Genomic DNA, 21,190 nt, shown 5'->3' on the forward strand with positions numbered 1-21,190 from the left:
AGCTCGGTTCGGCCAATGCCGCCTGGCCTCGAGCTGGGGGGCCGCAGGGAGCCAACCCCCCCCCTCCCCACCCCGCGGAGAGCAGCTCTTACCCATCCGCCGTTCTCCTGGATCCAGGGGTCTAGATGGTCGGTCAAGTACGTGGTCATCCACGCCACAATGCGTGCCACCAGTACCCGCATCTCCTTGTCGACGCTCTCGACGCACAGCGCCCCTCCGAAGGAGAAGAAAGCCACGATGCGCCCCCAGTTCACTCCATCGCGGAAGAGTTCGTTCACCACCTGCTCGAAGCTCTGGTACGCCGTGCCGGGGGTGATGTGGAGCTGGGAGGTGAGGTCGCTGAAGGCCCTGCGGTACCTCAGCTCGAACTCATCCCCCGCTTCTCGCAGCGCCTGCCGGACGGCGGCCGACTGCACGATTTCGTGGACCTCCAGGCCGCTCCGGTGCACGGCGGCGCCGTTCACTACCTGGCTGGCGGGCGGGTGCCAGGACGGGCTCCCGTTGAGCACCCCGTCCATGTCGGCCTCCGCTGCGAAGTCAGTCCTGTTCTCATCCTCCTCCTCCAGCTGGCTCCAGCTGTAGCCCTTCTGCGACAGCTTGTAGGAAACAAAGTCAATCACCAAGTCCCGGTTGCTGCTGGACATTTTTCACACCTGGGCTGCCCTCAATGAGTCCATGGTCCGGAGCACGAGCAGATCAGCACCCTCGGCGGCTCCTTCGGGGCGGCGAAAGCATCTGACCTTTGCACAGCCACGCGCCGGAGGAAGGAGGCAGAGAAACGGTTAACGCGGCAGCCCAGCGCCGCTCGCATCCGCAGCTTAGCGCTGCCGAGCTCCCCCCGCCCAGCCCCGAACCCACCGCGGAGCCCCCCTCCCCCCGGAGCCCTCCCCCGGCCCCGCAGCCCCGGGGCTCACCGGGTGCGGGCGGCCGCGGCTGTGCGGGAGCTGCGGGCGGCCCCGGCCCCGTTCCGCCAGTCCCGGAGCGCCGCGGAGGCGGAGGCGGCCCCCCCCCCCGCCCCCCCCCTTTAAAGGGCCGGGTTTTTTGCCCCCCCCCCCCCCCCCCCGGGATTGCCCAACGGAGCCGGAGGAGGCCGCCCGGTGGCGCTGCCCAACGGCTGCAGCGGCTGGAACCGGGCACGGTGCGGCCGACCCCCCCCCCCGGTCCCCGTCTCCATCCGTGTCTCGCTGCCGGGCCCCCGAAGGGGCAGAGGGCAGGGGGCAAAGCGTCCCTTAAAAGCCCCATGTGAGAAGCAGGGAGCCCCCCGGGGGGGGGGGGTTGGTGCAGGGGGTCGCAGGCAGGGGCCACACAGCGTGAGATGCCCACCTGGAAATACGGCAGGACCAGGACCAGCCCCCAGAGAGCTCCTCGCAAGGCTTCCTGCTACTACGCACAGACCACACCACCGCTGCTGGGGAAATAAGGTTCGGAACGTTATTTAAATTGCCAGAGGTCTCCACGGTCACGTTTTGAACGTTCTGCTCCTGCTGCAGAGGCCCCAGCCATCCCCCCCCACCCACGAAGGCAGCAGGTAACCCAGCCACCGGCAGGACCCAGCACCCCCCCCAGCTCCAGGCATTTATTCTGTGCTCGTTTTTACCAGGAGCCAGCCTCCCCCAGCTGCACTCCCCCCGCACCGAGGCGGAAGGGGGCTGCTCCCCCCCAGCCTCTCCTCTCGCAGGGATCCCAACCGCGGGCAGGACGCGGGCTGCAGGGACACCGCGGCCGTGCTGCTGTACTCACCCCCGGAGGAAAGCCGCAGGGAGAGGGGGAAAAAAAAAAGCTCAGGGCTGGCAAATCTCAGCTCCCCTCGGCTCCGGGACCAGCTGCGTTCAGAGAGTTTGGATCAGAGCAAGGCGACGCTGCCAGGACGCAGCTCCCGGCCCTCCCACGGCGCTCCCACCCCACCCTCGCCGTGCTCCCAGCCCCTGCCCGCTGCCGCCCACCCTGCTGGGGGCTTCCAGGCGGCTCCGTGCCCGCCCCCGAGCTCGGCCGAGTCTCGTCAGCCTTCCCGGGGCCCGGATTCACGGCGGATCCCGGTGCCAGGGCTCGGTTTGTGTCTTCAGGGATGGATTTAACGAGACGCGGGGGGCAGGAAGGAGCCGGGAGCCGCTCGGTGCCCGGTGGTTTGGGGGCTGGGCGAACGGTGTCTGCGTGCGGCTGGGGCCTTCCTGCCTAAACCAGGGCCGTGACTCAGCACCGGGCAGGGCTCGGCCGCACGTAACGCCCGGTGCGTGGCGCCGGCAGCGTCACCGGGCGGCTCGGCCCCGGTGCCAGCGGGAGGGGGGCTGAAAACCGAGCACGGCCCCCGGGGCTCCCGGATTCACCGGGACGAACGAGCCCGGGTCACCGGGGCCCTAGGGTGAGGGTCATGATCCGGGGGCAGCAACACCGGGGGGTGAACGGAGGGCCCGGGGCGAGCCCTGAGCACGCGGCGGGGCTGGGCCCGGCCTCGGGCCCGGCTCCGGTGGACACCGGGCCAGTAACGAGCCGGTAGCACGGGCCCGGGGGGGTGGCAATGGGGACCCCCCGGGGGCCCGGGACTATAATAAGGGGCCTGGAACTGGGCCCGGCCCCGCCGGGTCCGGGCCCCCCCCCCCCCCCGGGTCCCGGGGCGGCGAGCACGGGGCCCCCGCACGAGGCCGGCCGCTAGTCCCGCCCCCCTTTCCCCGCCACAGCCAATCACCCGCCAGGATCGCCCCTCGTGGGCGTAGCCCTTGCCCGGCCGCTCCCATTGGCTGAGCCGCTTGTCGCTCACGGCCCGCCCCGCTCCGCCCCTCACCTCAGCGCCCGCCGCAGGCTCCGGGCCGCTACCGCCCCCCCAGCCCCGCGGGTCGGCCGGCCGGCAGCGATGCGGGGAGCCGCCGGGAGCCCCGCCGGGCCTCGGCCCGCTCAGCAGAGCCCGGCCCCGCTCCGCATCACCGCCCAGCGGCCGCCGCGCTCCGGGGGGGTGCGACGGGGCGGGAGGGGGCGGGCGGGGGCGCTGCGCATGCGCGAGGCAGCGCGAGGCCCGGTGCGGAGCAGCGCGCATGCGCCCAGGGGAGGGGGCGGGAGGGGCGGGGCAGGCGCGGCATTGCGCAGGCGCGGCCGGACCGCGGCCGGGCGGGGTGGGGGCGCCCCCTGGCGGCATCGGGGCCGCGGTGCCGGTGTACCGGGAGCCAGCCCCAGCCCTCCCCGCCTGCAGCGCCTCGTCCCCCCCGAGCAGCCGTTCGGGCCCTGGCGTAGCCCGAGGTGGCCCCGTGCCCCTGCCCAGGTGAGGGCTATGTGGGCCCCGGGCTGAGGCGGCGGGAGGAGGCCGCGTGGCCCTGCGGGTCCTCGACGTCCCGCTGCCTGCCGCGTGGCCTCTGTAGGGCCGCAGCCACGGGCGGGCTCGTGGCTCCAAAGAGCGGGAGGGAGCCGAACGGGCTCCACCGGGGGGCGGGAGGCCTGGTTCGGTCCCCCACAGGGGGCAGGAGGCCCGGCTGCCTTGGCTCGGGAGGCAATCAGCCGGGTGATGGCAGCTTTTTGCCTCGCTCGGGAGCCGATCGCCTCGTGAGGAACGAGCGGCAGCGGGCAGAGCGGGAGGAAGCGCCGCCAGGCCCCGTAGCGGGAGGCAGGCGGGTGTCTGCCCCGAGCCGTTGGAGATGGCGGCCGCGCAGCCCCGGTACCGGCAGCTGGGGCGCTCCTGGAAAGGCGCTGGCTCTGTCCCGGCAGCTCTACGGGCAGAGCTGGGCTCACAACGGAGCATCCTCGGTCCTCGGTGCCGCCGGGCGGGCGCCCTGGGCCCTGCCGAGCCCGCAGGGGGCGGCCGCGGCCCCCGAGCGGGGCCTGGCGGGGAGGCCCGCCTCCCTTCAGCTGATAGGCTGTCTCGGGACATCACTCAAAGCGCTGTCCCTCCGGATTGGCTAAGCTCATCTCTCCCTATGCATTATGGGAGTTGTCGTTTGCTTCCCTCGTCCTGTATACTACGCTGCGCGCTTGGGCCCTACATTTCCCGTCACCCTCCTCGCGGCGGGCCGGCACATCCGGGTCTCCGCGGCCTGGCGGCGGTTCGCCCAATCGGCGCGCGGCGAGGGCGTGCGGCGGGCGCTGATTGGCTGGTTCGGACGGCGGAGCCCCGTTTGAAATCCGTTAACGGCGGCAGGCGGGGGCGCCGCGCAGGGCGGCCGCGGTGCGGAGGTGAGTGGTGGCCGCGGGGCTCGGCGGGGCCGAGGTGGCTGCAGCACCTCCGACCGGGGCTCTCCTGATCTGCGCTCGGCTCACTCCGCTTCCCGGTGCCGTACCGGTGCCGTCCCCGGTCCTGGTGTCCAGGTCGCTGCCTCATTCTGGCCACGGGCCCTTCTCTGAGCTCGGGTCTCGGTAACGCGGCCCCGGCCCCAACTTCTGCACAGCCGCCAGCCGTGGCGGGGACCGGGAGCGCCCCGGTGGTGCGGGAGGAACGGGGCCAGGAGCCCCGGTGGTGCCGTTCTGGCCGCAGCCCGGCCCGGTGGCTGCTGGCGGGGCCCAGGCCGAGGCTTCAGGCCCTTGAGTCGTCCTCCGGGACCGCAGACAGAGGCCTCGGGCGATAGCGAAGCGGGGCCCCGGGGCTGCGGGCGGTTCCTGGTGGACCGGGGCTTCGCGGCGGGCCGGGCTGCGGGGAGCAGCCCCGTGCTCGCACCGAGCCCCCGACCCCGCGGCACCGTGCCTCGCGGAGCCTCTTTCCCCTACAGACCTCCTGCCCGCAGCAAGCCTCGCTCCTTAAGGGGAGCGCGGAAGGGACGGGGGGGGAGGGAAGGTAACCGGGATAACGGCAAGGCCGCCGGTGTTTCACGGCTGAACGGGAGGAGCGCTCACTGCCGTGAGAACGAGAGGCTGCACCAGCTCGAGGCGGCCCGCGCCGCCCTCACCGGCTGCTCTTAGCGCCCGCTGTCCCCGCGCCTTTCGGAGCTCCGTTACGCCCGGCGAGGTGTCGGGGCTGCTCCCTGCGGGTGGCGGCTCTGGGAGCCCCTCGGGGGGGGGAGGACGGCTGCTCGGGGGGGGGGAGCGGGGGGGGGCTGCAGCTGCCCCTTCGTCGGGGGAAGCCGCCGGTGGGGCCGGGCGGTCCGACAGCCCGGGGTTGGGCATCCCGCGATGCTGCCGCGTACCCGGGGCGATGGGTTCAGCATCGGTTCTGTGCCGCAGAACCTCGCGTTTGAGCGCTGGGGGAGGAAAACCGGAGAGGGAAGAGAAGCTGCGGATCCAGAACGGTTACAGGTGTTCGCTTAACCCCACCGGGGAAAAAGCGAGGGTGCCGCTGGCGGCGTGCGGGAGGAGCTCAGGGTGGGAGAGCTTCCGCGAGGCTTTGGCAGGGCTGTGCCTCTGGGGAGGCAGCCTGCAGCCCTTTGTGATGGTCCTCTGTGTATATCGGCCAGTGGAGAGCATCTGGAAACTTCGGATCATCCTCCCTGTAAGAGGGGAGGAAAGCCTCGTGCTGCGGGAGGATGAAGAAGCCGCTGGGCTGAACTAAACGAGCCGCCTTGGTGGTGTGGTGGTCCTTGCTCACACGGCAGGCACCAGCAGGAGGCCCTGGAATCGCTGCAGCGAGGCGCTGTGCAGCTCCCTCAGCCCCCAGGGGCCTTCTCTTGCTCACTCCTCATCCCTCTTGGGTCTCCAGGCACGCGATTCCCCCGGCTTCAGATCCTGATGGAACTCGGGAAATCCTTTTTGTGCATCTGCTGCTATTTTTTCCCCCTTTCCAAACCTGGTAGGGTTTGTAAGTAACATCCGTAGCTTATGGAGCTCCTGCGGAACGTGGGGGCACGGTGGTTGACCAGGGGCACGTCCGATTACATCGCAAGACAGAACAGGCTTCCCTCGGGCCCTTGCTGTCACCCCAACACCGATCTCCTCCACGCTCTCCTTCGGACAGCAGATTTCTTCCCCTGCAGCTCCGCTTCCCCTCTGCACCACGAGGGCTGGGAGGCTCCTTTGTCCCCAGCGGTGCTGTCGCTGTTTCTTGATGACCGCCGGGCCGCTGCTATAAAGCGAGAGGCTTTTTTAGTTAGACCACAATTATCCTGAAGCGTCCCCTCACCACGTGCTCGGTGCTGAGTTCCGCCTGTTGCAGCTAGGCCGGTACAGCGCTAGGTCTTGTTGGAGTTATTCCTCTCGGGCCTTGTCCAGCCAAAATGTGTTTGGAAATTGGCTACTACATCGAAACAAAGAGGCCGAGCGGGTCCGGGTGGAATCACGTCAGTGTTTCAAAGCTCATTTGGATTGGAGCGAGGTGTGAAGTTATTCAAAATACCTCCTGCGCCCGCCGTTGGATCGGTCTTATTCTGGGATAGGAATGCTTGTTCCCGTTCAGCTCAAGCCCTTCTCAAAGCCAACTGCCCTAATGCAGGCCAAGGCACTCTTCTGGAACGTGTGCAGTTACTCGAAGGCAACGCGGTGTGCGGGGAGCCCCGGGCTGGGCACTGCCGAAGGGGCCCTGTCCGCGGCCTGGCTTGGCGAGGAGAAGTAAGGTGTTACTGTGTGGTCGCCTTCATCGCGTTAATTTGGGCCCCTCTTCAAGGCGAGGGGACTTTGATGCTCCTTCCTCCGTGCTCCTCTTGAGCCAGCTGCGACCCGGGCGGGAGCTGATCCTGCTGAGCCCACCGCAGGAGGGGCCGCGGGCTCTGTGAGCAGCGGTGTCAGCGCGGGAGCTGAGGGGTGCGGGGAGCGGGGTTCCCTTCCTTATGGCGTGGTTTAACGAAGGATTTTGGCGTGCCTGCAGCTGGTAACCACAATCTGTGCCTGCAGTGAGGTGAAATTTATTAACAGGGAGAAATGTTTGCACCTTGCCTCCTGTCTTCAAAGCAAAGACCGAGACGACGGCGATTCTGCCATCAAACTGCCATCGGGTGTTTCAAATGCGTTGAGGCAGCAGACCTTGAGCTGAGCTTGGCTGAGCCCGTTTTGGTTTCAGGCTCCGCTGCAGTGAGGATATCGGCAGTAAATCACTGGGCTCTCCCAGCCCCAGGCAGCCGGGGGCTGAGCAGCGAGCTGCCTCCCAGCCACCTGCTGCTTGCCAGCGATTCTCCTTCAGCACAGGACCTGGGGGACAGGTAGGGAGTTGCAGAGGGGATGCCGTGAGTTCCTCTGGCTGAAACAGGCTCTGGGGTTCATTCGGAATAACTTCTGGCATCCCACGAGAGACGTGTGGAAGCCTGGTCTCGATGCGCTCCTGCTGTTCTCGTGGCCGCCTCCTCAAGCTCAGTCCGAGGGGCTCAGCGACAGGCGTCCCTCCTGGGGGACGCCAGGGCAGAACAGGGGCTTTGCACGGTAAAAAGTTGGAAGTGATTTGCCGAATGTGAAGTGTTCCAGGCCTGCAGCAGCCCGGCAGCGACACGAGTCGCTGTGAAACACGATGCCCGGAGCCCCGGCTTGGCGGACGGACTGGGCAGGGCGAGGGCAGAATGCAGATGACGCATTTGATTAAAAAAAAGTGGATGGTGTTGACAGAAACCTTATCTTGATTGAGGGTGGTAGGAAAGCATTCGATTCCAGCCGTGTCTTGAGCTCGGTTACAGTTGGTTTTGGCTCTGATTCTTCTGTTTGCCGTCTTTGGGTCGTACCCTGCCGTCTTCAGCCGTGCGGGTGATGCTCCTCCGGTGGCATTCTTCCCCCTAACAGCACAGCTGGGCTGGGGCTCTGGGGGCTTCGCTGTGGGGCTGACGGCTGGAGCCAGCCGCGGTGCCTCCCAAATCCTGCTTTGATTTACTCCTAAACGTGCTCTTATTGACGGAGCGTGTTGTCCAAGTTGACCCCTGCATGCTCTGCTAGCCCAACGGGAGAGGTCTAAGGCTTCGTGGATCGCAAATACTCTGCTTTAGAATTGCTCAGACTCCAAAAAGCAGCGTCCAGGTGATTTCCTTTGGGAGCGTTGTGTAATGTCCTCCTGGGCTCTGCCTCGCAGCTGCGTGAGGCACCCCGAAAACACCTTTGCAGAAAGGTTTTGTTGCAGTTTGCCGGTTTATAACATAGCTGCTGGCTTTGTTCCTGTTCCCTCGTGTTTAATAACACCTGTTGACATAGGGATTCCTTCTGCTGTCAGTGCTCCACTAATTAACTGCAGGGACTGTTCTTGACACTCTCGCAGTACGCGGTTTGTTTACAGCCTGGCCAGCCTCTCGGGGCAGTGCCCGGGGCCTCGCCAAGGAGCCGGTGCTGCTGCCTTCCCGCTTCTTGCGGTAACGATGCTACACAGCATCGATATTCTCTGCAGAAGAGCACGCTGGTGGTGTTAGTTCTTGTTTGTAGCCCTTTGAGGGAGAAAGACGGAGCTTTGCAGGAATCCACCTCGTTGTCAGGCGCTTGCTCTATAAATCTGTACCCTGTGACAGTAAGAACTCCTGCGTGCCCTCAGGGAGGGAAGGGCAAATCAGTCACTTGGAAAAGCTTGTGTGTTTTGCTTCCTTCTGCAAACGTACTTGTAGCACCTACAGGTACAAAGGAAGCCTCCAAGATGCGGCCTTTCTGAGGGGTTTGAACCTGCGTTGCTTGTGAGCCCTTGTGTCCAGAGGCTGTGAATCGTGGTACAGGAGAACGGGCCGAAGAGCATCTCAGTATCTGTCTCTAGAAACAACAAAGAGGGAAGGAGGTGGAGAATGGGGTGGGTAGGTGACACCTCTGCTGGGATTTGGTGTAGCAGCTCACCGATGCTTGTTCTCTGAAGGACTCTAACGGCGCGAGTGGAGGATCCCAGGGACAGCGCGGAGGCGAAGATGTCTCACCCAGGATCTCGCTACTCCTTCGACGTCCCAAACCCTTGCATCAACTTTGCGACTTTGAGCGATGATGACGTATACAATGCAGACGCCTGGTTTGGTAAGTTGCTTGCTGCTCCTCGATTTGACTCCTCTTTGGACGAGGGCTTGGCTTCTGTGCCAGTGGATTAGCCAAGTTGTTGGCGGCATCACTCATCATGCTTGGGTTTTCTGTATTTAAACTTTGATTGTGATCTGTAATTTGATGGACGGCTTCAACAATGCCTCGATACCACTGCGATGTTATAAACCCCTGATGTGGGCTCTGTAGTGAAAGCCTCTTCCCTCACAGACCAGCAAGCAAATCTGGAGAACGTCCCTCCTGCAGAAAATCAGGCCAAGATCTTGCAGAACAGCCCTGCTTTTTCAAAGCCTGGTATTGGTTGTTCTTCTGCCACATCACAAGAAATAACAATGGGTAAGCTGGCATGGGATGGGTGGGAGGGGGTAAACTTTTCTTGTTTTTCACTAGGGTAGTGAAAAGGCCTCGGGCTGGCTCTTTTGGGACCATCTTATACTGTCTAGCAAGGTCCCTTGCGGCATCACGTTAGCACAGGTCTTTGTGTATATATGAGCTGACCTTTGTCACTTTTCAGATGAAACCTGTGGTGAAGAGGATGGTAAAGCAGAAAATGTGCAGTCCAATGTGGTTCCTCAGAATGTTGTTGGGTCCCTGACAAGCTGGAGAGCTGCTGCTCCCGCAGAGGCATCTCAAAGGTGAAATACTTGTGTTCACTTCCTGCAAGTTGGTGGCATAACCAAGCAGGTCCTCGCTCTCAGTATTTGCAGTTCTGGCTGCTCTGGGGTTATCCTAAGAGACTGGAGCTCTCCGGCACAGATCATGTTTGCTATAGCTGAGCCGCTTGCTAATCAGGAGGGGCAATCTCTAGGGGGGGAATGTAACGCAGCGTCTCACATACTTGTCAAATGACTTGGTAGCACTGGGAGCTTCTGGAATGCGAGGATAGCTGAAGCTGAAGCGGCTTATGAAGTTTCTTTGTTTATATCTGAGTTGGGCAGAACTCATTCTTGATATGAATACAAGGGGCTCTCTACACGCATACACCAAAGAATATTAAGCTTGGGGATTGTAAAACTGATGTAATTCATGCTGCGTTTGGATTTTTAGGTTAATCATACAGCTTGCATAGAGCACATTGGGGTTGGATAGTGCTCTGACAGGGTTGTGCCCTCTCAGACCCTGTGGGAAGGCTAAACCTCCGTTTTCTGTTCCATTCTAGAGCGGGCAGAAGACCAGCTACGAAGCAGAGAAAAACACAGCAGCGCAAACAGGCAGCACGGGTCAAAGTGGACAAAAATGCTACTGCATTGGCTAACAAGGAAGAGGTTCCACCCCTGAAAAAAATGAGAATGTACGTAGAGCCCTCCTCTTGGGGACTGAGGAGGGGGACACAGCCTTCCTTTTGAAAGGATTTCCATTTTGCTGAAGGGTTTTCTCACAGAGAACGGTGCAGAAGGTTTAGAGGCAGCTGACCTCAACCTGATGCCAGTTACTGGTCTCATAAATGAGAGAAAGTGGCTGTAAGACATGAAGGCAGCGCTCTGTGTGGAGGTATGAATGGAACAGGCTTGGGTTTCTGAAGCTTCTTATTACATCCTCGGTGTGTGTCAGCTAGCTTAAATCAGGCTTAATGTGTCCATCAGGAGGTCATCAGGCAGCCATAAGCTATGGAGGAGTTGCAGCTAAAACATTTCTCAAATTAGCTTAACCACGAAGATACTGTACGGTGATAAGCTTCAGGTCAGGAATTTGATTAAAAAAGGCAATAATCTTTCCAATACTGTTGTACGTGGATGAGCTATAGTATTCCTACCCTCTCTGAGGAAAAAGCTGAAGTTCCCAAGCTCAGTAATTAATCTTCCCTTCTACAGCCTTAGAGTACCAGGGAAAGCTAGACGATCCTTACCTGGGCCCTTGGTGAGGTAAGGCCAGTCTGGCGTACCTTAGAGCTCACCAGGTGTTGGGATGTTATGCATGGTGGTGAGAGCTGCAGGTGATCTTTTGCTTAGAGCACAGCAGTTAATCTGGGTGGTTTGTTGTAATTTAATACCTTAGCTCTGGCAGCAGAGAGAAGCTGACAGGAGTATCTCCAAAGAAAGAGCCGTTGCATCATCCTGACCATTCCCCGGGAAGAGGGAAAAGCAAACTGACCATGCCCTCCACACCAACGATGTTAAAGTACGTGGCTTTTTTGTGACTGAAGCTTGTCTTTGCTAATGATGGGTGCTTGAGCTGACAGCCCTGGCTAGAATGTTTTCAGTGCCCATTTAGCACGTGATGGTATTGCATTTGGTAAACACCAAATCAAGGCAACAATATTAGGATGAAATGCTCTTCAACTTTTCTTGTGCAAATAAAAACTTTTCCTCTTGATTTGAGGCAAAAGTTCTCTGTAGTGACTAAGCATGCCTACAATAATTGGATATGTAGGACGTCCATTACTGCCAGCTTCCCTGAGGAAACAATCCAACAGGTCTCTTCTGAATATTATATTTTTATAAGGAGTGGCGCTTCTGCAGTGAGAAATAAACATGTTCCTGTATGCCAATAACCAGTGAAGCAGGAAGGCACGTCTCAGTCTTTAATGTGCTTCTGCAGGAGGACCAATCTTGCTGGCAAGCTGAAGAGTACAGAAGAGCAGGAGTTGGAAAAGATGCAGCAGTTGCAGCGGGAGGTTATGGAGCTGCGGAAGAAGAACGAGGAGTCCCTGAAAGCGGCTATTGCTGGAGCAGGTGAGCTCTGGCTGAACTGCAAGCTGAAGCTGTTCTGGGCTCGTGCACATGAGCACAAGGAGAGTGCTGCCTGGAGCTGTATGAGTACCTCTGAGAAGAAAACCTTCCAGGCCTTCCAGGCTTTGTACTAATATTAGGATCTAGGAAGCCTTTAATGTAGACCTGCCCCTAAACTGCCTGGAAGTAGTTCTATTTTGTCATGTCTTAAAGTATTATAGATGAGTTCTCCAAAAACTGCTCAAGTTATTAGAAATAAACGCCTCTTTTCCCCAAAGTCCTCCCCTGATCCTACCCTAAAAGGCTTCCAGACCTTACATGCTGTTCCTTCCCTAGGACAACCTGTGAAGAGAGCTGTTGGTCAAGTAACAAAGCCAATTGACTTTCACTTCTGCACGGATAATAGAATTAAACAACACGGGGAAAGCCAGCCTGAGAATGAGTACAAGGAAGTGGATTTTGCAGCAGTACTGAGGAAGCACCCCCCTTCTCCGGTAAGAACCAGTACTGCCAGCAGTCAGCTGAGCGATTCCTCACACCACCAACCTTCTCCTTCAGCACGTGCTGCTGGCAGCCCTCTTAGCTGGTAGATACATGGGAGAGGCGAGTGTTGTGCATGTGTGTTAGTCTACTGCATGTCTGCACTGCCACAAGATACTGAAGGACACTTTTGGGAAAAAAAAGTCCCTTTAATGTCAGATCTACTGGTGACCACACATCCTTCAGTCTTCTACCTCATATAGTTTCTTGATGTGACTAGCCATGTGCAAGTTCAGATAGCTGAGTTGTGTCTAATGTGTAGCATTGCCTTCTTTTTTATGGTGAAGGGACAGATATTGTATATCAGTGAAGAAAAGAAGCGTTATCAAAGCCTCCTTCTGTGTTTTGTTTCCAGGTGCGACTGCCAAAGGGACCCACTATCCCCAAACCCTTCAATCTGTCCCAGGGAAACAAAAGAAAACTTGAAGAAACCACGTCAGAATATGTGTCCCTTGCTGAACAGGTTGAAGCGTTCCAGAAACGTACACCCTCTCGTTACCATTTGAGGAGCAGGAAATCTGATGAAGGTGAGCAGTCTCAGCTATGTGCAGCCAGGAATCTATCTACAGAGTAGAAAAAAATGCTTCAGTTACTGTGCTGAGCAAATAATGTGTCTGTTGCAGACCTTGCCATTAACTGCTCATCTTTGTACCTTGAATTTCTAGGCCCAGTCTCAGGAAAGCCGGTGAAGGCACGGCTTACAAACCCTAAAACACCACTGCTTCAAACAAAGCATCGCTTCAGACCTGTCACCTGCAAGAGTGCAGCGGAGTTGGAAGCAGAGGAAATAGAGAAAATTCAACAGTAAGTAAACGTTGCCTCTAGTCCTCTAAGAATTGCACTGCACTGTAAATAACATCTGCAATGCCGCTTCTGAGGAACACTTTTGCTTGTGCATAAGCCTGTGGCAATGAATGGAGGGATGTAAAGGTAGCCAATTTTGCAGAAGGTAGTCTTCAAAACGAGAAGCTGATCTTTGGGCATAGCTTGTGATTAGTAAAGCAACCCCAGTATAGTAGTACAGCCTGCGTACCACTCAAAACTCTCCTGTAGCCAAAGCTTTGGATTTCTAAGAAAGCAATCTGTAAGGTGCTCCTTAAGCCTTTCTCTTTCAAAAGCAAAGGAGTTACAAGAGCTGCACGCAGTGCAACACGACTGCTCCTGTACCTGACTATTGCTGTCTTATATTGTGAGAAGCCAGTAGTTAGGAGCTGCATTTTGCCACCTAAATAAAACACTTAGGTGACTCTCTCTATTATTCCTGCGTAGGTACAAATTCAAAGCACGGGAGCTTGATCACAAAATTTTAGAGGGTGGACCAGCCCTGCCCAAGAAACCCCCAGTGAAGGAACTCACACAGCCTGTTGGCTTTGATTTGGAAATAGAGAAAAGGATTCAGGAGCGTGAGAGTAAGAAGCAGCAGGAAGAAGAGCACTTCGAATTCCATTCCAGGCCGTGTCCAACTAAAATCCTGGAGGACGTTGTGGTAAGTTTAATAATACCCAGGCCCAGGAATTCAGACTAAGGTGGCAATTAGCTTCAAAATGTCCTTAGCTGTGTTGCATTATGTATTTACCTTTCAGTAAATGTTGTCTGTGGTCAGGTGAGAACTGCAGTTTGTACCTACCGCTATATCAGATGCTTTCTCTGTTGCGCTTCTTGTTGCCTTGGGTGACCACTTACCGACTTCTCTGAACAGGGTGTTCCAGAGAAGAAGGTGCTTCCAGTTACAGTCCCCAAGTCTCCTGTCTTTGCCTTGAAAAGCAGAACCCGAACATCCAGCAGAGATGAAGAGAAGGTAATTGTGAGTGTGCTGTAGTCAAGCTTTCCTCTCCCACTGTGGTGACTGCCTCAGCCGGTCCTGCGTTCGCCATGGGTGCGATGCTCTGGTTTGGCTAACCCCTGCCCTCCTGTTGGGCAGTTCCCTGGTGGTCACCTTTCTCTGTGCCATTCCCTGCTGAAGACTTAGCTGCTGCTACTTGCTTTGCAAAAATGAATTCTCTTATAAAATAATTCTTTTAAATGTGAGGCTGCTGACCAGGCTGAGGTGTTGCTGCTAAAAATGAGGGAATTAAACCCTGCTTAGGCTTCTAGATGATAAAAGGACATTGGCCTTCTCTGTTTGTTGCTGAGAAGGGCAGATATTGCACGTGACCTTTCTTACCTCGGTTACTCTAGCACCCTAGAGGTAGGGTGCAGGATTCAGAACACTTCATGCTTTTCTTCCCTTCCCTCTTATGAAGAGGAGGCTCAAGAATATAGTCAATTTTGGTTGAGTACTAGAAGTAGTAGCTCTTTAGAGAGAGAAAAATCTTGTCTCTGGTTCAGGATGCTTGTAAACTGTTGCTACTTGGATACTGCAAGAAGATAGTGTTTTACTGATGCTGTTGTGACTTCTACAGGAATTCTAGCCTTTGTGGTAGGAATTGTAGCCTTTTTCTGCAAAAATCCAAAGTCTAGTGCTGAGTGTCAGATCCTAACGCTAATGTCTGTTTAGGAAAAGGAAGCGGTGCCTGTGATCAAAGCTAACCCTATGCCACATTACGGAGTGCCCTTCAAACCTAAGATGCCAGAACAGAGGCATGTGGAAGTTTGCCCTTTCTCTTTTGATTCCCGTGACAGAGAGCGGCTAATACAAAAAGAGAAAAAGATAGAAGAATTGCAGAAGGAAGAGGTAAGAGCTAAAAATTACCTTGTATTCCACTCCTCAAGTGAAAAGGGTGTTGCAGGACTTGCTTTCTGCTGTTGGCTGTTAAACACCCAAAGCTTCGTGCCTTTGAGGAAATGGCAAGGAATTTTTCAAGCTCTTTCTTTCAGATGCCGAAGTTCAAGGCGTTACCTCTGCCTTATTTTGACCGTGTGAAGCTGCCAGAAAAGAAGGTCAAAACCCCAACTCAGCCTGAACCATTCCATCTACAGATTGATGAAAGGGGAGCTGCTAAGCTACAGAGCTGGAAACAGCAGGTAGGAGAGCAAAGATAACAGGTCTGAACAGACTTAATGTAGCTAGTTGAGCTCAACTGCAGCAAGTGTCCTGCTTGAGTTTAATTAGGAACTGGCAGGCACGAAATTGCTTTGTCTTTATCTTCTATACTAATATTTTCTATGTGAGTGACTTGAAGCCAAACTGGCTTTTCCAGTGTCAGGAGAGCTGAATTCTGGGTGGGGGAAGATGATATTTTTAGTTATGCCTGGCACTTGATGGCTTTTCTTCTCATGCAGCTTAAAGAAGACTTGAAAAGGCAGAAGGAGGCAGCATGTTTTAAAGCTCGTCCCAACGTAGTGGTGCACCAGGAGCCTTTTGTGCCTAAAAAGGAAAATAAGCCAGTATCAGGTAGAGTTAAAGTACTTGCTACACAGGCTTGGTTGATAACTCGGAACTGATGTCATTAAATGATGGTTAGAGTTGCTGATGCCTTTCTTTATCAGCACGGCCAATATTGCTGTGCGCTTAATCAACTAATTCCCTAACAGCTTGTATCCCCAGGGAGTGGAAGAGTTTCCACTGCCCCCCTGTCCTGCACTAACATGGCAGCTGTATTTAACAGCTATGCTACAATTGGCAGATGATTGATGTGCAGTAGCTTGGGATAAGGGTATATAATATGCAAGGAGCTCCCTGTAGAGACAGATGGCATTTCTGCGGCAGCTGTCAGTCTTTTCCTCCCATTTGTAATAAGATGAAGGCGTCTCCAGCTTAGTTTGTGTGGAGCTAGAAACTTCATAGGGCATGGAACTAGCTAAAAACTTGTTTGTACTAACAATTGTGTGCTTGCTCCCTCCTATGAGGACACCTGTGGCAAGGGTAACATCTGCATTAACACTACTCGCATTTGGCCGTAAGCTTTTATTTTCCCCAGAACCCCAAATGAACCCCAAATGTGTCTACTAACCACCCTTGTGAGGTGAAGCGCTCCAGTGTGAGGCTTCCATTTGATACTAGTATTGCTCTGCTTTACCTGACTGCCTTTGCACCAATGTTATCCCCTCTATTTCTAAACTTAGAGAGCCTTTCTGGTTCTGTAGTTCCTGAAAGTTTTGAGCTGGCAACAGAAAAAAGAGCTAAGGAGCGACAGGAATTTGAAAAACGATTGGCAAACATAGAAGCCAGAAGGGAGAGACTTCAAGAAGAGGCCAGACAGCGAGAAGAAGAGCGTGAAAAGGAAGAAGTTGCTAAGCTAAGACAAGAACTGGTAAGTGAGCTATTTCTAAACAGGGACCCAAAGGGATGTGTGAATGTACTAAGTGAGCTAATGTCAATGTTGAGTTGCTTTTAAGATGGTATTTTCAAGTTTCCCTGTCACAAACTGACTCCTCAATGTCATAGCGGTTTTTGTTTTGTTTTGTTTTTAAAAAAAGCCCTGAAAATCATCAGCTGCCTCAGCTGTAAACACTAGTTGTTGGAGCAGAACAATCCTAGTGAAACCCACAACCCCACAGTGTCTTGTGAGCTCCTTGTGGCTCGCTCCAGTGCCTGGGGCAGAGTGGTGGTCCTGCAGATGGATGCCTGCCTGCATCCCGCTGATGGCTGGCCTGCGTGTTTCAGCTTCATCTCAGCTGCGGCCACTTGTTTCATTTTGTCCTTGGTTTTCACAGGTCCACAAGGCAAATCCCATACGCAGATACCGCAACGTAGAAGTGAAGGCCAGTGACCAGCCGCTGACTATGCCGAAGTCTCCAAACTTTTCAGATAGGTTCCGGTGCTGACGTGCACCCCTGTGACAGCAGGAGGGAGAGCACATCCTGCTCCACACTCTTGACAGGCAGAGAGGGAACAGTTGTTTTTAGTGACTTCTCAGTCTCAACTCTTACACTTGGCTCCGTTATTGTTCTATTGAGTGGTTTAACTCCAGCTGAGACAGGTGGCTGAGGCACAGCGTACAGGGAGTGCCATACAGTCCCCATGGCCTCACTTCACATCTAGACACCTTGGTCTCTAAAGACTAAACTAGGTAAACTAGGTTTTGATATTGTATACAAACATTGTGTACTTGAACTAAATAAAAATTCATAATCTGATTGCTGTCTATTGATAGCAGGTTGAATCCCTTTCCTGCAGGAGAGCTTTTGGTAAAGGGCTCTCTGAAGCTACAGGGATGTGCACATCTGGAAGAGCTGCCTTGTCTCTGTACATTGAAGCACTGACTTCAAGTTTGTCTCTAGGCATTTAGTGTATCTACCAAGCCTGAGTTATGTTAAAAACTTGAGGCTTCCCCAAGCCAGCATATTGCAGGTCTGTCTTGTTGATGTTCAGATGAATGCTAATATTAATCTTGCCCACACTTTAAAGTAGTTCCCTGTGTATATTAGAGCATTAAACCTTCAGCTGTCTTACAGCTGAAGTCATTCTATTTGGGGAATCAGTTACCTGGCAAATGACTCTGTTCGCTGCCTCCCTGGCTCATGCTAGCACAGCTATCGTGGCTAAAGACGCATTGTCTCCCAGCTGGTCTAGAGTGGCTAGAAGAGCTGAATATAGGTCAAATGCTCTAATGTGCTAGAGGGCAAAACTTCCAGTATTGTTAAAGAGGTGATCGAATCCCGACTAAACTTCACTAAGAATGATTTTTTCCCTGAGCGGGGCGTAATAGGCTTTAAGACTTGTACGACTGTGTAGGCTTTTCCCTCATCTTGAGAGATGACAAAGGCAGAAAGCCCTTTGTGAGCTAAATTGGAAGACGAACACTTACTGTACCTGAAGATTTTTTTGGCAGGAATTCCCCTAAAAAGTGAAATGCTGGAGGGGTACAGCAGCTGCAATCTACTGCCAGCAGTGAGAAAGTGTTTTGTAGGCATATATTAGACTCCAGCTCTCCTAATGGAAGGCTTCCCTGCCCATGGCAGGGGGATTGGAGCCAGATGATCTGTAAGGTCCCTTCCAACTCAAACCGTTCTATGATATTCTGTGAAAGAACACCAGCCTCAAAAAAAGGAGGAAAAGGAATCTTAAAGTGTAAGGCCATGAGGATTCTTGTTTGACTGTGTAGCTTTAAGTATTGTGCAGTTAGGGAGTGAGTGACTACGGAACTCAAGACCAAGGGATTTTGTGTAAGCATGTTAGTGCTGAAAAGTGAGTGGTGGTGGAGCAGCAGAGCTGCTTCAAAGCGGTGAGCTAAAAGGCAAGGCTCCTTCTAGCCTAAGCTTTAGCTTTTCCTTCTCTCCTGAGGACCTTACTATGTATGTGGCAGAACAGGGCCTGAAAGATTGACTTAGTTGTACAGGATGGCTTAAGTCATTTTTTTTTTTTTACTGATTTTGCCAATAGCCCCATGTTGCTGGTAGCTTTGTCAGAGTGATGCTGTCAACAGCCTGGCCACAGAGGCTGTCACAAGTAGCTACTGACAGCCCTGCTGGCACACAACTTACAAGAATGACAGGAGCAAGAACAACTTGTAAGTATCCTCTTCCTGAGAGCTGCTCAGATTTGCATGGATCTGACCAAAGGTGTGTGGATTTTTTTCTCAGTCTGCCTTAAACTTGTTGCTGTCTCAGTGGAGCTATTCCATCTGATCTGCTAGACAGAGAAATGGGGACCTTGAATGTGCAGTCAAGGAAACTTCTGCAGCCTTAAATGCCAGCTCCTGTGAAGCAGGCAGTGTGTGGGCAGTGGGAGCTGTAAATATTCATGGCAAGGCAGAGGAAAGCCGGAGTGCTGCTGAGCAGTGGAAGAATGTGCAGGCAAGCAAGATAACAAGGCTGCTGAGCTGGAGCAGATATCGATCCGTGAATGATGGAGCAACTGGATTTCCGTGGTGGCCTTACATGGCTCCTCCTTCAGCCTTGAGGAAGGGTTTATATGCCTGACAGCTTGTCAGTTTTTTTCCAGCTATATCCTTGGGTCTAATAAAAGATATTACCTCTTCCTGCAGCCACGGCCTCTTATATTCCCCATACACTGTGAACTTGGTGAAAGAGGTCCTCAAGGGGCCCTGCCCTGCGTGGTATGGGGGCTTCTGGCGAGGCTGGTGGCAGTCACCCTGCAGCTTCTCACAAGCTGGGTGGTGTGCTTAGCGTAAGCTGCCCTCGTAACTAGGAGGGAAGCGTTGTCGTGCTTGTAAAAACTGCTTTAATCTAGGAAATGTGTAAATAAGGGATGTCTCGGAGCTGAATGGCAGTCACAAAGGGGTTTGGTTAAGGCTTCAAGAAAGAAATGGGCAGATGCCAGCTTGTCCCCCTAGAGTGGAAGTGGGGGAATAAGGCTACAGGAGGGGAGCAGTAGGTCAGGATTTAACCAAGCTTTAGCACGTGCCTTTAGAGTTGGGGTAGGATGACAAAGTGGTGTAAAATCTGTGTTCTTTTTGTGTGCGTTTTGTAACTTCAAATTGTGATTTTTGTTTTTTTTTTTTTAAAAAAAAAAATATTTTTGTTTTTTAAATATATTCAAAACTCACCATTAAGTCCTGCTCATGAAGCTGCTGAGTGGGATCAGGTATAATCAAGTAGAACTTTACCCAGCTTCACTTCTAATATAAACTCTCTGCTGTTCTAAGTTCTGTTCTGTGAAGTAATTTGCTGAACTCGGGCTAGAACAAGACTTAAGCCGCGATATTTCCTGGACTTCATCTTGAAGGGCAGCTGTGAATTGGAAGCTGTTAGCTGATGGAGATTGTTATTAAAAGGCTTGATCACACTTGGAACCTCTGCCTCTGTTCTCATTCACTTCTCTGCGGGGGTAAGTCGTGGGCTGTCGGCACTGGCCCCTTGGTGCGAACATGAACGAGCTGTGCCTGGCAGCAGAGGTGCCCTGGCCCTCCGCAGGCACCAAGTGCCCTGTCTCTGCCTCTGTGCCTGTGGTCAGAGCCGTTGCAGGACTCACTCCTGCTCTGTGTCTCCATGGGTCTGTGCTCGGTACGTCCTGGGGATGCTGTGGGCAGCGCCTGCTCTCGAGCTGCCGCCTTGCTCCAGGATGCTTTTCTTTTGCCTGCTAGGACTTCTCCCCATCACCTTGATCGGACCTGTCAGCCAGGATCTCAGCTCGCCCAGGGAAGTCCGGAGCGCTGATGGAAGCAGTTAAGCCGTTGACCGCGTGTCTGTGTTGGCCCCGGGGGGCCGCCGCGGCCGGCTTGTGTTACAGCGTGTGGCCGGGGCTCAGGTGGGGACGTCGCTCTCGCCTGGCCCCCATCTGCTCGATTTAGCCGAGGTGTAGAGTTTCCTGGAGAACGGACGGGCCTCAGCCCAGCGCAGAACCTTCCTTACCCATGAAAAGCGTAAAGGTTAAAGTGTGCTGCCGGGGTTGTGACAACCGCGTAGCTAGGGAACGGGCGTGCTTGAGGCTGTGCCAGATCGCCCCGGGACAGCCTGTTTTCCAGCTGCAGGCACCGCAGGCTCTGGCTCGAGCTGCTGAATGGGGAGGGAAAACACCCCACAGCCTGAGAAACCTGCGTGGTGCCTGCTTTGCTTCCGTGCTCTGCGAGGACATGGAGCTCTGGGCTGCTCCTCTGGGGGCTTTCTGAGCCAGCGTGTCCCAAATCCCAGTGTGCGGGCAGCTGCTGCCTTCCTGCAGTGCTCATCCTTGGGAGAGGGCTGTCTTCATCCAGCTCATTTCCCTTTGCCTGCAAATGTTTTCACTCCATAGCACCAAACCACCTCTTCCTTCACCCTCCTTTATGGTTTAGAAGAACCCTTTTTGGCTTCCCAGCTCTGCCGTGCCTGCTCTTGGAGCTCTGCCTCCTCACCTCGTCCTCAGGCTAAGGGCCAGTCCCTGCCTTTGCTGCCTGCAGAGACCCCTGAGAGCTGAGCCGGGCTTGCTGAGGCCACGGATCCGAGCTGCAGGGGGCAGGGGATGCCCAGGGGCTGTTCAGGAGCCTCCGGCTGCATCCTTCAGAGCAACCCCTGCTGCCTGCGGTGTGATCCTGGAGGGAGATGCCAGGGCTGCTGCTGCTGAGGAGCTGCTGCACTTGCCTTCGGAATCAGCTAGGCTCCATGGGGAAGCAGCTCCAGCCCCATGCTTCACCCACATTTCATTTTCTCCTTGGCTTAAACCTCACCCTGAGCTCCTTGCGTGGTGGGACTGAGCCCCTGCAGGGGCTGTGGCTGCTCCTAGGAGGGAGCAGGGAGGAAAATCCAATGGGAGCGGGCGGAGAGGGGCTTGTCCAGCACCGCAGCTGGGGCAGGGCATGGCAGCACCAGCTCCTTCCTGAGGCTTTCCAGCTGCAGCC

General features: G+C 55.4%; 2 protein-coding genes across 7 annotated transcripts in view; one reads left to right on the forward strand and one right to left on the reverse strand.

The window, feature by feature from the left end:
- Positions 1–1,006, reverse strand: part of BCL2L1 (BCL2 like 1) — a 14,506-nt gene extending 13,500 nt beyond the window's left edge. Inside the window, exons 1-2 of one of the 2 annotated variants that reach the window (XM_035344045.1) lie at positions 915–1,006; positions 93–740 (exon numbers count right to left, since the gene is read on the reverse strand). In XM_035344045.1, the coding sequence (XP_035199936.1) occupies positions 93–644 (552 nt within the window). In that variant the 5' untranslated portion in view covers positions 645–740; positions 915–1,006. Of the gene's footprint in view, positions 1–92; positions 744–914 lie in introns of those variants that run through there. The other variant, XM_035344044.1, reaches the window with a different exon arrangement.
- TPX2 (TPX2 microtubule nucleation factor) lies at positions 379–19,669 on the forward strand. Of its 5 annotated transcripts, XM_035344043.1 has the most exons (19): positions 379–512; positions 4,138–4,155; positions 8,651–8,802; positions 9,034–9,159; positions 9,338–9,458; positions 9,983–10,114; positions 10,635–10,685; positions 10,819–10,941; positions 11,362–11,495; positions 11,829–11,986; positions 12,388–12,559; positions 12,698–12,836; positions 13,302–13,518; positions 13,732–13,830; positions 14,530–14,706; positions 14,850–14,996; positions 15,255–15,366; positions 16,038–16,225; positions 16,629–19,669. In XM_035344043.1, the coding sequence occupies exons 3-19, from the start codon at positions 8,700–8,702 to the stop codon at positions 16,737–16,739; spliced, it is 2,310 nt and encodes a 769-aa protein (XP_035199934.1). In that variant the 5' UTR covers positions 379–512; positions 4,138–4,155; positions 8,651–8,699; the 3' UTR covers positions 16,740–19,669. The 5 variants fall into 5 exon arrangements, with proteins under 5 accessions (XP_035199934.1, XP_035199931.1, XP_035199932.1 ...); XM_035344040.1 differs by lacking the exon at positions 379–512 and having other exon boundaries at positions 4,139–4,155; positions 16,059–16,225; XM_035344039.1 differs by lacking the exons at positions 379–512; positions 4,138–4,155 and adding an exon at positions 7,023–7,040.
- Positions 19,670–21,190: the final 1,521 nt, after the last annotated feature.

This window comes from Oxyura jamaicensis, chromosome 20 (assembly GCF_011077185.1).
Source record: "Oxyura jamaicensis isolate SHBP4307 breed ruddy duck chromosome 20, BPBGC_Ojam_1.0, whole genome shotgun sequence".
Classification (NCBI taxonomy): Eukaryota; Metazoa; Chordata; class Aves; order Anseriformes; family Anatidae; genus Oxyura; species Oxyura jamaicensis.